Here is a 15792-nt window from a genome sequence, read left to right as displayed (position 1 = left end):
CAAGTTATGTTCGAGGAATTGCTTTTTTCAAGCAGCAGATATCTTGTAGAGAGCTTTGAACTACATTTATTTCTAAAGCAACCGAAATTCAGTGCTACAAACAGAGGATTATAGCTTCAGGAGAAGAATAAGCAGAAGGAGCAGATGAACTCTCAGGGCCATAGTCTTCCTTTGATCTTGTAAAACTCCTATTGACATCTGGAGTTCCCAGTCTGGTGAGAAAATAGAACTATAAACCAAATGGAACGAAATACCAGTCCGATATTTGGTGGAAACTTTAAAACCATACGGTACAAGGACTCTCCTGCCATGCAGAAAAACTGACACAAGGTACAGAGTTATTCCTTATCAGATGTTTTTAGGAGGCTATTAGGAGTCTTTAAAAAATATCAATAATTTGTATGGAAATACAACTAAATGTTATTTTCCTCATCTAAATTAAGAAGTCTTTTGTTAATATGCTATTTATAGTTTTTTCCTGATTTCTTGTATCTTTAAAAATCTAATATTAATACTATAAAAGTTTTCCTTTCCTTCCCCCCCCCCCGCCCCGGAGGCCTTTTCTCAGCAATGGTGAATTCACATGGAGTAAATGTTAAAAGATAAGAGAAAGCCCAAATACAATTTGCTATTCAAAGCACACTATGATTTAAAACTACTTTTATAAATGAGAGAAGGAAAGTGGGAGGGGAGATGAGGTTGTTCGATTTTTAAAAACATTATTATTATTGGTTAATATTGACTTTTTTCCTCTGTTTCTTAGGGGGTAAAAGTGTTGTTTTTAACCTGGCAAATGCACTCTTCAGAGATCCTTTTCCATCCCATCCACATGGAGAGGTTAAAGGTTCAATTTCATGGCCTCTATAGAGGCAGTGCTCTCTCTCTCACAGGATGCAAGAGATAGAATCACCTGCAAAGATAGAATGCAGCTGGACAACAGACACAGTCTTCCTTCTCTTGTTTTGTCCTACTTTTAATGACCCTCTTATTAAGTATTGGGCTGAAATATAAATTAAAGAACAAGTTGGAAAGGATGTACAAGTGAAGGCTGTGTATGTATATACAGTATGTCAAAAGCCTTTATTTTTATACTTCAAATGCTCTAAATTAATAAAAAGTAATAATTACCATGTTATCTTTCATTTTTTATTTTCACAATGTTTTAGTGACACAGCTTCATGGTAGACAGGCCTCCTGGTTATAGTTAAGAACAGGTGTCATCCTAGAACAGGCAGATAGCTTTGACTCAAGCTACTGAAGGAGCATCACTTCAGGATGCGGATACAAAATTAAGCTTCGTTACGTCAACGTCAAGGAGATATTTTTTTTGAGTGCATGTTAGTACAGGCATCTTTGGAAATGCCAAGAATGTACTTCTCTTTTGAAACATTTTCTCCTTCCTAATACATATTTTAACATTGAAGTTAGTAGACTTCACATCTGAAACCATCACTTAAAAATAGTAAACTAGAAATGTAGTTTATTCTAAACATCCTTTTTAAAAAAATGGCATAGGTAAGAATTCTGAGAAAAGGTATCTGATGCAAATACAGCACAACCAGGCCTAAGGAGCAGTTCAGATTTGTGATCCAACATGAACATATTTCAGCATTAAAACTTGTTTTCAAAGGGAACTATGTGAAGAAAAGTAGTTTAATATAGTTTCATGTTTTATCTTTGTCACAAAAGACTTCAAATATCATAATTTTAAAATATGATCTGCTTTAACCAACAGTGCAAAATATAAAGTAGGTTTAGGAAAATACAGATGAGATGTATATTATTACTAAAGGAAACCAACAATTCACATTTTACATGAAATTTTAAAAAGGCCATTTTAGTACCCTTCAGAAACATTTTCCATGTATATGATTAAATACTATTTATGGAAGAATTTAATTCCTTATAAAAACTTTAAATTTTGGCATATTTTTTCACTTATAAGCAGTTCTTTACCTTTTGGGGAAAAAAAATCAATACAATGAATTTTTACTGCAAAGCCATGTAAGAGGAACATAGGTCATAAAATTTGTATTGTTTTTATGGAATATATCTAATTTTCATGCTACTTTTCTATATTCAGTTTATATATTTCATTGCTTCACAGTATTACTTTTCTCCTCATAGTTTTAAGGATATGATTAAAACGACAGTTTCAAATTGTCTAGAGATAATTTTTGAAGTATCAAATAGGTTTTGTTCTTGAGCACACTGTTTTACCCTTTACAATTGTATCTAAGTGTATAATTATAATTTATCACTGTATGGGCTTAACTGATAGATATTCTCGCCTCCTGATGGTGCTGTGTAATGAAAATCCATTTTCACAAGGGGGGAAAATACACCGTAGGCAATCACCAGTTCTCCTGAAGCCATGAATAGGTGTATTCATAAACCAGCAGCATCACTGCACCACCTAGAAAAGAAAAGAGCAGTTTTTAATCCTGTGAAATTGTGTTGTCTTTCCCACTGGGTTTCTGAATCCCCTGGAGTCTTATGCAGCCTATCAGGCAGAAGCCATTCAGAATCATCAGTTCTCAAGCTCTAATGCACAGACTTCAGAAAACTACTGTGTAAATTTCTCAGAGCAAAATCAAGACCATCTTGAGCCTCCAAATACATTTTTTCCCCATGAGTTTCTGTACCCTTCATCATTTCTCATCAGATTCTTTTTGAGGCACTTTGAATTTTTAAAAGTAAATAAATACACATTTAGTCATGTAAGGGCATGTGACTTTCCCGTGAACAGAAACCTTCGGATTTGTCATTTGTAGGCAAAGGATTTATTTTTTCCAGTTTATAATGAGCATTGTTATAGCTGTATTCAACAAGGACATTTCTGAGATGGTGCTGGATAGATGAGCCTGGTTTTCTCTTATAGCTTTCAAACTGGATTGTAATGTGAAAAATAGCTTTTGAGTCCTTCTAAAATCTGTATTTCAAAATGTAGTCAGCTTTCAACCTCTTTTTGTTGCCGTCATTCCTTTCATCTGCCTCAAATAGATATGGATTGCACTTGAAAATCTGGTAGTTGTATTGGGTGTCATAAGACCCATCATTTACCTGGGAAGGGAAGAGTTATATAATTGGCTGCAAAAACGCTTGCTATATAATATGTCAACAGGAATACGATATAGGAAGACAAACACTGAGGCTGCTGGATACCTAGACATTAGAAGCACGTGTATGTGAATGATTTTGTGTTCTCTCTGATGCGGTAAACAGCACACATCCTGTGCCCTTTAAGATGTTCTCTGTCCTTTTGTGTCTATGTGAACAGTATTACAAAATCAAATGGACAAATATCCAGAGCACATCTTAGAGAAGACTTGGCTATGTGAACAGAAGACTGACTTCTGACAGAAAGAAATAGAACTTGATTTTCATCTTATTTTGTACGCATTGCCATATGCTTTTTTTTTTTTAATCTACAGGCTGCACATGTTTGTGTAACCTTATGCCAAAGATAATTATCTGCCTGTAATTTTCATTTTTAACCCATGAAGATACTCTATTAGCCCCATCTTGGCTGCTGTAGCCCTCCTGGAGCTCTGGCAAATGAAAAGGGATGCACCACAGAGGGTTGTCATACGTATGCAATTGCTGTATTTCCTCTTATTAACTGTTTGCAGTGTAAGACAAGAACACACGGAATTGAGTAAGTTTTCGGCCTAGTGATATTTAGAGTCTGAACCACAGACTGTAAGATTCTCCTATCCTGGGAGATCCTGATCATTAGCCACAGAGAGCTGCTAAGACTTATAAAACTAAGATGTTTTACCCTTTACAATTGTATATAAGTTGGGATGTTTCTCCAGAATGAAGGATGAGAATTCCAGGTTCATCCAGCTTTTCTTTTTTACTGTCTCTCTCCTCTCAAAAACAAGACAAAACAAAACTCTTATCTTTAAGTCTTACCTTCCTCTCTACAACTTTCTTTCCTTTGAGGTTGGTAGGACTTGCATGTTTGGGATGACAGTGGAGACCAGTTATTCACAATTTTGTTTAGCCTGGACAGTATGTTCACAACAACCCTTTTCATTGGATTTAACACCATAGCAACTCAGGACACCTCATGCAAAAACATTTAAAAAGCCAACCGAACATTTGTAAGCCTCTAACAAAACTTGGGGTCAGATTATTTAAGAGTTTTGGATTGAGGTTCCAGTCAATTACCATTTTAGCTAAACTCTCCCTGATCACTCTCCCTTTTCAGGCCCATGGCCTCCTGAGAATGCTGGAGGAGGGTCAGTCCTATGATTTTCTCTAATACTAGGTCTAACTAGCAGGTTTTTACTGTGTGGTGAAGGAAAAACACCACATTCTTGCAGAGAGAGTTCCACAAAATCACCAATATTCTTTATGACTGAGTTCATTTTTATACATGGACCAATAAGACGTCTGAATCTCAAATGTGAAGCAAAAATCCATGCTTAAATGCCTAGGAAGTCTGGGATAGATGGACTGGGAATTGTAAAAGTGTTTTCTAAATATATGAAAGTATGAACTGCTCACCAGCTTTAATTTACAGACTGCTGTTCTATCTCAGGTTGGCAGAAAGGCTGAGATTTAAACGTAAATATGCACGTGTGTGAGTGTGGCAGGGGAGGGGCACATCGGGTGTTCAAAGGGAAGGGGAAAGGGAGAGGGGGAGGAGCAGGCAAAGGTTTGGGGGAAGATTACCAGGATGTCTAAGTAGGTGAGTGTGGCCTGATAAAAAAAATCTGTGTGGTCTAGTGCATACTTCTGTACTTATTCACAAGGTTGCTTATAATCCAAGACTATTTGCCCAGGTGGTAGAGTCTGCAGCAGTTGCTTTCTTATCTATTTACATAGAGGCAGCTGACTCTCCCTGTGGGAATGGCAGCCGGCTTTTTGTGGGCTGGCATCCTGAGGTAAGGCCCCGAGCCAATCCCCTCCACCATCACGCCGCCGACAGGAGCCAGGAAGGTGAGAGCCAGGCTGCAGCTTCCCCCGCTCCCCTCCCCAGAGGCGACTGTGAGGAGAGTGGCCCAGGCTGTTCATAGAGTAGTCCTCCTGCTTTTCTCTCTGTCAAGCGAATTTGAGGCAGGAGCAAGAATGAACTAGAACCAGGGAAAGGTTTATTGGGCTGGTCCCTTACTCAATGAAAATCCTCACCTGTAGCCAGAAGCCACTCAAACTCCAACTGACTGTGGATCCTTTCCTATTGACTTAAGCTGGGCTTTGGCTTCTATCAGCCTCCAGCAAGGCCATAAATAATACCTTATAACAAAAGTCCAACACATCTAATGGACTCCCTTAGTGTCTTACTGCTACACAACTTTTTATTCTTAAGGTTTCCATGTTTCACAGTGTGACAAACTTTTATTGTGTTACAGATAGACACAAATAAGAAAATGAAAAGGGATACTAGAACAATAAAGAAGGAAGGATATAAGTAATGAAAACATCATTACCTGGTCCGAGCCTCATAATCTTGGGAAGCAGGCCTTTATACAAAGCTAAAATGCTAGAACCGGAAGAGAAAGAGCACAAACATTCTTATTCTGAACATGCAATGGGTTTGCACCTCAACTTTATAGAGATGTTGACCCAGCATTTACCCAAACAAGTCATTTGAAAACAAATTTCAAATCTCCAAACAGATAGTATCTGCCCAAGTATTCCCTGCAGCAAATTGGATGAGAGGAAAGAGTTAATTCTTTATTACTCAAGGTATGCTGATCTCGTCCCATGAGAAATAGGATTTTCATCAGTGAGATAGTTTTTGTGTTCAAGACAGGCCTTACTTTTAAGATAGCTGTGTATATGGACAAAATGACTCTTGTAATTGAGTTTAAAAGACTTAGTCGTCACAAAAAGAAATATGATGCAGTTTAGATCAAAATCGTAAAACATTATGTGCCTACTTGAGAATGAGACCTGGTGAGGAGGGGCGGAGAGACAAAAACAAGACTTAAAAAAAGACCAGCAGTAAAAGGCACATCCTTTAAAAGAAAACTACTTTCACAAAACTCTCATGTTTAACTCTCCCAGGAGAATATAATTAGGTGACATTTTGATTAGGTTTATAGTCAGAGGACACTCACTCTCCTGCCCATGTGGGAACAAGGCATATTATATGCAGTAGCGTGTTATGCAAACTGTCAAGCGGAAAGTTCACCTTGGCATTCTAGGACAAACACACTGCATACTGAATGATCGTGGCTCATGTTTCTTGGTGTAAGAAGGTTTTTGCCAACATCTCATTACTGTGTTATCTCACAAAGTTCCTCATCTATTCCCTAAAGCGTCTCAGACACAGACCCAATGCAGGAGGGCTTAATGGCCCTCATCAAAATGGAAGTACAATACGGTTTTAGCAATGCTTTAGCTTTGCTCATTTATTAAAATAAGAATGTGTTACCCTTCTTCCTGATAGACCGTGGCCATTGTTTTAAAACAGGTTCTGTACTTGATCTCTCCAGGAACTGGCTGAGGCCCTTGAATCCTACTTTTGGCAACATCAAAAGGGATGTTAATGACTGAGGCTATTGTGCCTGAGAGAAGACCAATCCCAAATTTTCTCAAAAACTCCAAGGTTGGATCCTAAAAGAAAAGAAGAAGAAAATAACAGAAAGGGAAGCGGAAGCCCCTAAATCGGTTAAACACGATAAAGCAATATGTATTTAAGCAGAGCATTGCGCTGCCTGGCACCCTCCTGTTATTCCAGCGGAACACATTAGGATTTCCTAGGCTGGAACTTGTTTTCTTGACAATCCCATTGGCTATGTTTTTACACATGGTCTAAATTGCTGAAGTACACATTTCCTCACACAGGATTTATAAACACAGTTCATAAAGAAAGACTGGTATGGCATATGGGGATGATTTGTATAATTGGGCTTCACAATGTACTTAGTATTACTGTATCAAAACAGGAGAAATCCAAGCACACTATTAGCTAATTGGCCAGAATATTTTACAAATGACAGCAACTTCCACCATGAAGCCTACTAAAATGCTCATTTGTGTGTGGACCCCCAAATGTTAAATTAAATCAAGGCTACTCTTGGTCGGCTGCTATTCCCCTCCAGGTTTTTTGCATTTATTTTCACGTGTAGCTGATCCACTGTACTGAGAAGGGCTAGCTTCCTGTTATTAACAAACCAACTTGGGGAGGCTGCAAAACAGCCTGTGACATTCTGTGCATTAGAAACAGTAGTAAGTCACTGAGCTAATTGGCTGAAGAATTTATAGCCCATTGTTCCTCAATCGTATTCTTCCTTCATGGCAAAGGAAGAAAAGGAGAGAAAGAGAGAAGAGAGAGGGAGAAATATTTCTTCTTTCCATTTGAATTTAGGTCCTTCACTTTGGTCTGATTTGATTTTCCACCCCTGCCTGCTCTGCTTTCTGACATCAAAGTATTTAATTAGGTCTGATGTTGAAGTTGCTTTCCTTCAGCCTATTTTTGTGCCCAGCGAGCTCACATAATGAACTTGCCGGGAAGTTCTCATTTTGCTCTCAGCCTCAGTCTTTACCCTAAAGAAAGGTCATCTCACACACCGTAAGTTGCTGACAGAGACTTCCCCTATTCTCCCTCTGCCCTCTCTTTTGGTTAGTACTTCAGAAAGGTCTTCAGAGAGGAACAACACCGAATCATGCCATGATGCTATTTTATCTAGCAGGAGAACTTAAGGGGGGAACCATTCTCTGCTTAATTAAAAAAAAAAAAATCAGGTCTGAGAATTGCATGCTTCTAGCTTTGATTAAAGAAGAAAAATTCTGGAAACCCTGAAATTTTCAATGAAACCAAGAGCCAGATACCATCACAGAAACTCCTACGTGTTTAAATATAAAAAGCGAGGGGTTCGATAATAATTCTTGGATCTGGGCCATACAGGTGCCGAGTAGGTTTAAAGGGATTTAAAAACCAACAGGGTGTTTCAACAGGAAAAACAATGCCGTGATTGCAGTATGAGTGAGGTGTGTTTAAATAATTCCCCCTCCCCCATTTTGTTCTCTTTTACAAGGAGAGAAAAATGCCTTTATGTTACCCTCCTCCATGCTGGCACAGGAGCCAAACTGGAGCTCAGGAGGGTGGTGGATTCAGGGCCAGTTCTGGTGTCTGACCATGCACTGGCCACTGCATCCCACGGAGCCCAGTGGACAGAGGGGACACGTTTAACACCTACCCTTCTTTCACCCTACCCTTGTACTCTATGCTTTCTCTGAAAAATAAAAACAACAATAATAAAAGTGCTATGAATATTGTATGAGCCTGGCAGAAAATGGATAGTGTTTTTATGGAGCCTGTTTTTGAAAGTCTCCTAACACCTGTAATGAGACCCTCGTGGTGCCCCTGAGACATGGCCAAGGACAAAGGTGAAAGTGATGACTTGTATGCACACAGACCTTTTGGGACATTCAGGGGATCCTGTCAAGCACACAGCTCTGCCCCGCTCCTGATGTCTTTGCTGAGGATTGGAGTTGAGGAGGGAGGGGTGTCTGAGACACTCAATGAGGGTCATTATGTTTGAGACAGTGTTGGGGACCAAATACTAAGGTCCTCAAGCCATCATAGTGTTCACTGGCACAAACTTACTTTGAACCCACGGTTTCGACACATTTCCCAGCTCAGCAGTGAGGTCCCACTGCTTCCACCAAGTCCGCCAAGTCGCTTCAGTCGGGTCCGACTCTGTGCGGCCCCAGAGACGGCAGCCCACCAGGCTCCCCCGTCCCTGGGATTCTCCAGGCAAGAACACTGGAGCGGGTGGCCATTTCCTTCTCCAGTACGTGAAAGTGAAAAGTGAAAGGGAAGTCGCTCAGTCGTGTCGGACTCTTAGCGACGTCATGGACTGCAGCCTTCCAGGCTCCTCCATCCATGGGATTTGCCAGGCAAGAGTGCTGGAGTGGGGTGCCATCGCCTTCTCTGGTAAGGTCCCACACTAGTTCCCAAATCCAGCTGTGCATCAGAGTCACCAGGGAGCTTTACAAAATATGGATGCACAGCCCCACCTCACACCCACCTTCCATTCCCAGATCAGCATCACCTGGGGAAGTGCCAGAACGTTGATTTAAAAGAACTTCAGGACTTCTCACCTGGCCAGAAAGAGGGCCCATGTCTGAGAACCATTGGTTTTGATTGCTATTCCACACAGGCAAAGCAGATGGCCAATTGCTACCCCTCTGGGCATTCTAGGGAGGAGAGAAGTCTTTGCAGATAGCCAGGAGGTGCCCCTCACCAAAGGCCTCTGGGCCCCCCAGCCTCCCACTGAGCCTATGGTCTGCAAGAGGCACCAACCTGGCTGCTCCCCTCTGCTTTATTTGCTGCATGTTGCAGCCAGCCTTGGATGAATGCAGCCCCTCAAATGTCCCTCCCCTTCATCCCCTCTGGCTACTCTCACTTCTCTGGCTTTACCTCATTCCTGTGACTTTCTAGGTCTTGCTTTCTTCTTGCCTCTGTCACCTGTTCTTCGCAGTGGCACCCGGGTTCTCTTTTTATAAAAACAGATCTGCCTCCCTACTCAAAGGCCCTCAACCCTTCCCCACTCCACGGAGAGTAAGGTCAAAACTCCTTGTTGGCCTTTGCTTTCTTTCCCATGATATGCTTCCAACTTAACCTTTCGAGCCTCAAATTCTACACCTGTATGCCCAACCCATACTATAGTCAGGCTGGTTAAATCATAATCATGCAAAATTTCTACCAAATACTTTTCTAACTCCACATATTTTTTCAAACAATTCACACAACCTAGAATACCATTCACCATCATCTTCATGGACAGCAGCCCCACTCTTTACAGTCCAGCTTAAATCCCAGCTTGCCCAAGAGACTTCTGTGGATCACCACTGAAACTGATTTCTCCCTCTCCTGTGCTCCTGAAGCACTGTCGCGATTGTTGTTCTTCTACGCTTCTCTTTGTGTCTGGCTTTTCTTAGTAGCCATCGTCCCTGTTGGACTGCGAGCTGACACTGCATAGGAGCATATTTTACTCCTCTTTGTGTCACCTACTGCACGGTGTGCACAGCAAGTGCTAAATAAATGTCTGCTGATTAGCTTATCTCTTATCTTTTTTGTAGAAAGAGTGAGGATCAGGCTTTACTCTTAATCACTATTTCTCAAAGCTCAGTATCTTCTACCCTGGAAATGAGCCCCTATTAGGACTTACATTTCTTTCTGCCAGGAAGCATTAACTTGGGGACATGACAAGGCATTGGACATTTGCAAAGTGGAGTATTTCCAGGCAACTGAATTGAGACTCTCAGGTCATGGAGCCAGGCCTGGGCTTGCCAGACCCCATTACTCAGTGACTCACAGAGAGAACCATGATATGGCAACCCATGACCAGATTTTAGCAAAAGAATGCAATGAGCATTGAGTAAAGTCTTGAAATATTACTCTTTGGGCTCTTTTTCTTATACTTCCTGATCTTTCCCCTATTGGGGAGAGGCATCCACTTGCCTCAAGAATGAGGATTGTTGTAGCAGGACTATAAAGAGAGGGCAAAAGGTAATATTTAGTGGTTTTGGTTTTCGAATTAGGCTCTTCAGTGTGCTGTATCAATTAATCACTCTTTGAGGTAAGGACTATTATTTTTACTTTTATTTTACAAATGAGTGAACTGAAAGGTATAGAAGAAGGATAAGAAGAGCTTGAGTGCAAATCCAAGTATAAGAAGAAAATTTTTGTTACATCCAAGTGAACCCAAGACTTTTCCTTAAGGGGATAGTTTTTCTACTGATTTTCTTATGGGTTGGTAGGTGGTCTGTGTGGGGAGGTACCTGAGAACCTCCTGAAATTACAAGCAATGCTTCTGTGTATGTGTATTTGGGTTTTTCTGGAGAAAATATCAATATATTTTATCAGGCTCATAAAAGTTAAAAACAACTTCATCAAATAATTTTTCCTACCAATAAATTTATAAAGTAAGAAAAGGACAGTGCAGTGTTGAAAACACTGGGGTTGAAAACAGGAAGCCCTCATTTTCATGGGAGTTATCAGGCAATTCACTGTAGTGAAAATATTTCTGCAAATATTCCCACTCTGGAGTCGTGTTACTCATACCTCAACCGTATCGGTGAACTTAATGGTTCTCAAAGGGTAGTCCTTTAACCGTCACCATCCGTATCATGTGGGAACTTACTAGAAATGAAAATTTGGGCTTTACCAGGACTACAGTACCCAAAACTCAAGGGATGGAGCACAACAATCTATTTAAACAAGTCTTCCAAATTATTCTGATGGATGCGTAAGTCTGAGAACCACTGCTTAACTGAAGCTTATGGTTCCTTTTTTTGGATCCTTGGCTAGATAAAGTTAAAGAAAATGAAAGTGAAAGTCACTCAGTTATGTATGACTCTGTGACCCCATGGACTACACAGTCCATGGTATTCTCCAAGCCAGAATATTGGAGTGGGTAGCCATTTCCTTCTCCAAGGGATCTTCCCAACCCAGGGATGGAACCCAGGTCTCCCTCATTGCAGGTGAATTCTTTACCAGCTGAGCCACCAGGGAAGCCCAAGAATACTGGAGTGGGTAGCCTATCCCTTCTCCAGGGGATCTTCCCGAGCCAGGAATTGAACTGGGGTCTCCTGCATTGCAGGCAGATTCTTCACCAGCTGAGCTACCAGGGAAGCTTGGCTAGATAAGCGATACTCTAAAGGGATCTAGAGGTACTGTGGAGCATTTTAAAGCCTGCTTTGGTGGAAACAGGTCTTTGTTTCTTTAAGGCTGCATAACTGACTGCAACACTGTTAACTCTGTTCACCTTTCCCTACCCCAGCTCCATCCAAAGCAAGAATGCACATCTGTGCATTCGGTCCGAGTGAAACCTATGACATAGTTCGAATGGGTCATTCTCTACTGGCAATCAGTAAACCATTATTGTCAATAACCACAACAGGAAATAACAATAAAATGGTAAAAATAAACAGAAGTAATAAAATAATATACCTTATGATATTTGTGCTATTTTTTATAACTTTCAGTAAGAGAATTAATGGTACTGTTAATAATAGTTACTTACTTCTAGACAATTTTATATGCAAAAAAACACATATAAAGCATATATAAGAACCCTATGAATTAGGTACATAACCCCTTTTTATAGATAAGGACATGAAACTTAAAGAATTAAGCCAGTTGATCAAGACCGCATTGCTTATAAGAGGTTGAGCTTGGATTTGCACTCAAGTTCTTCAGACTTCCAACCATTACATTTTATTACAATTCATTCATTACATTTTATTACAATTCATTCACTATGTTATATTGCCTCTCATTCACCGTTCATTTGTTGTATATTCATCCAACCTACATTTATTGTATGTTACAAGTTGCTGTGCATTAGCTGAATGCCTAGCCTTCTGGCTTGATTATCATATTACTTGGGATGTCATTTTGCCCTGTTAGTTTATTTTATTAAAAATTGGAAAAAGGTGCTGATGATAATGATAACACACAATCTGCTAGGCACTGTGTTAAGCACTTTCTGTATATTTAAGCCTCACAACATTGCTGAGTAGATGAGGCATCTGAAGCTTATAGAAATTGTCTATCTTACTAATGAATATAATTTTAAATTAACCAAAAAAGAGCCATGATTCTATTATTTGGAAGTGAAGAAGTCAAAATACTGAGAAGCTCTGAGACTGCCACATACCAACAACAGAATTAGAGATATACACTTGCCTCTCAGGACTGTACTCCGCTTCAACAGTCAAGGAGATCATCTCTCAGTCCAACAAAGATATAAGTGATAGAAAATAAAATCACAAGAGAATGCCCCCTAACCTAAAGAGTGACATCAACAAGGTGGCAGAGCAGGAAGACTTGAATTCTCCTTTCTCACACAAACCCAACAATTCATGGACAGATTCTCTGTGTGAGAAATCTAGAAATTAGTTGAAAATTCCTGTACCCTGGGTCCACATGAACAGACTTATAGAATTCAGTAGGGAGATTCAGCACACCCTCTTACCAGAGTCCCTGCCCCTACTGTATTGCCATATAATCAGGAAGACTCCCTAAATTCCTGCTTCTCCTAGGGGAGGGAAGGGATTAATTTGCATGTCCACCTTCTCTGGGGCTGAATGAGAAGAACTGGTATAAAGAACTGGTATATTCCTTGCCTATCTTGGAGTTTGGATGGCTCCAGTAGAGTCTAGCCACCTTGGGGTGAGCTGAGATGAAGGGCTGGACTGCAGGAGGCCATCTCTCTCCTCTTGCTCAGTGCAGAGTAAGAAGACAAAAACGACAGCTGCCTGCTTCTCCTTGAGGAGGGAAAGAGTTAGTACAGGTCCCCAGAATCTCTAGCCAGTCTGAACTGTGGGGGTCTTCTTCTGCATGAGGCTAGTCTATGAAGACTGCCTGGTCTAATGCACAGACACCAGCAAAGAGAGTTAAGGAAAAGGAACAATCAGGCAGAGATGTTCCAAATTAAGAAACATGATGGAGCTCCAGAAACTGACTATAAGGAAAAAGAATTACATGATTTACCTGACACAGAATTCAAAAAAACTGTCATAAAGATGCTCACTGAGGTCAAAGGAACACGTGTGAATATAGTGAGAATTTCAATGAAGAGATAAAAAATATAAAAAATGACCAGACACAAATCATGGGGTTGAAAAACATGATAATTGAATCAAAAATTCACTAGAAGAACTCAGTAGTAGACTAGATCAAACAGAAGAAGGAATCAGCAAACACAAAGACAGACTATTGGAAATAATTCAGTCAGAGGAGCAAAATGAAAAAGGAAGGAAAAAGAGTAAAACTAGTCTAAGAGATTGTGGGAGACTATTGTACAAACCCCAAAATAGAAAATTAGAAAATGCCTCAAGCCAAATGAAAAAGAAAACGCAACATACCCAAACTTATGAGATTCAGCAAAGGAGTACGAAGAGGGAGGTTCACAGTGATAAACACCCATATTTTTTTAAAAAGGAAGATTTCAAACAATCTAATTTTATAGTTCAAGAAGCTAAAGGGAACACTAAGTCCAAAGTTAGCAGGAGGAAGGAAATATTAAGATTAGAGCAGAAATAAAATAAACATTAGAAAAACAATAGAAAAAATAAATGAAATTGAGTTGGGTTTTTTAAAACATAAAACTGACAAACCCTTAGCAAAACTAATTAAGAAAAAAAGAGAGAAGACTCAAAATCAGAAATGAAAGAAGAGAAATTATAACTGACGTTATAACAGATGCCACAGAACTAGAAAGGATCATAAGAGGTTATTGTGAACAATTATACATGAACACACTGGATAATCTAGAAGAAATGGACGAATTCCTAAAAATAACCTGTCAAGACTAAATCACAAAGAAGTAAAAAGTCTGAATAGACCTGTAACTAGTATGGAAATTACATTAACAATCAAAAATCTCCCAACAGAGGAAAGCCCAGGACTAGATAGTTTCACTGGTGAATTCTACTAAGCATTAATTCTTATATTAATGCCAATGCTTCTTAAATTCTTACAAAAAATTGAAGAGGAAGGAACACATCCACCTCATTTTATGAAGCCAGCATTATCTTGATATCAAAGCTGAAGACACCACAAGACAAAAAAACTATAGGACACGATCCCTGATGAATATGATGTAAAATTTCTCAAAAAAAAAAAACTAGCAAATCAAATCTAACAGCACGGTAAAAGGATCATACATTATGACAAAGTGGGATTCATCCCTGGGATAAAAGGATGGTTCAACATATGACAATCAATTAATATGATAAAGCACATTAAAAGAATAGAGGATTTTAAAAAATCACATGATTCTCTCAATACATGTAGAAAATGCACTTGATAAAATTCAGCAAGTTTTCATGATAAACTCTCAAGAAAGTAGAAACATAAAGAAAGTACCTCAATGTAATAAGGTCCCAACATAAGTAAAGCCCACAGCTAGTATCATACTCACTGGTAAAAAACTGAAAGCCTTTTCTCTAAGATCTAAATAACAAGACAAAGATGCCTGCTCTTATCATAGTAACATAGTAATGGAAGTCCTAATCAGAGCAATTATGCAAGAAAAAATAATAAAAGGCATCAAAGTCAGAAGAAATAAAATTGTTGCTGTTACATATGACATGGTCTTATATGTAGAAAGTCTTCCCTGGTGGCTCAGACAGTAAAGAATCTGCCTACTATGTGGGAGACCCAGGTTCTATCCCTGGGTTGGGAAGATCCCCTTGAGAAGGGAATGGCTACCTACTTCAATATTCTTACCTGGAGAATTTCATGTAGCCTGGCAGGCTACAGTCCATGGGGTGTCAAAGAATTGGACACGACTGAGTGACTAAAATTTTCACTATATGTAGAAAAACCTAAAGACTATAACAAGCATTTAGAACTAATACATTAGTAAAGCTGCAGGATACAAATCATCATATAAAAATCATTCATGTTTCTACACACTAACAGTGAACTATCTGAAAAGGAAATTAGAAAAGTAATCCCATTTACAACAGCACCAACAATAATAAAATACTTAGCAATAAACTTACCTAAGAAGGTGAAAGACCTATATACTGAAAACTACAAAACACTGGTGAAGAATTTTAAAAGACAAACACAAAGATAGTTCATGTTCAGGTATTGGAAGATTTAGTGTTGTTAAGATTTCCATACTACCCTAAATGATCTTCAGATTTAATGCAATTCCTGTTCAGTTCAGTTTACTTGCTCAGTCGTGTCCAGCTCTTTGCAATACCATGGACTGCAGCATTCCAGGCCTCCCTGTCCATCACCAACTCCTGGAGTTTGCTCAAACTCATGTCCATTGAGTCAGTGATGCCATCCAACCATCTCATCCTCTG

The 15792-nt window shown here is 39.5% G+C and overlaps 1 protein-coding gene across 1 annotated transcript in view; it reads right to left on the bottom strand.

Annotated features, from left to right (window-relative positions):
• Positions 1-545: 545 nt before the first annotated feature.
• Positions 546-15792, bottom strand: part of SLC25A21 (solute carrier family 25 member 21) — a 216826-nt gene continuing 201579 nt past the window's right edge. The window contains exons 9-11 of the mRNA XM_040257101.1: positions 6389-6570; positions 5439-5491; positions 546-2416 (exon numbers count right to left, since the gene is read on the bottom strand). Coding sequence (XP_040113035.1) covers positions 2355-2416; positions 5439-5491; positions 6389-6570 — 297 coding nt within the window. The 3' untranslated portion in view covers positions 546-2354. The remainder of the gene's footprint in view (positions 2417-5438; positions 5492-6388; positions 6571-15792) is intronic.

Source organism: Oryx dammah, unplaced genomic scaffold (genome assembly GCF_014754425.2).
Source record: "Oryx dammah isolate SB20612 unplaced genomic scaffold, SCBI_Odam_1.1 HiC_scaffold_16, whole genome shotgun sequence".
NCBI lineage: Eukaryota > Metazoa > Chordata > Mammalia > Artiodactyla > Bovidae > Oryx > Oryx dammah.
Note: the sequence above shows the minus strand (reverse complement) of the source record. Positions and strands in the feature narration are given on the sequence as shown.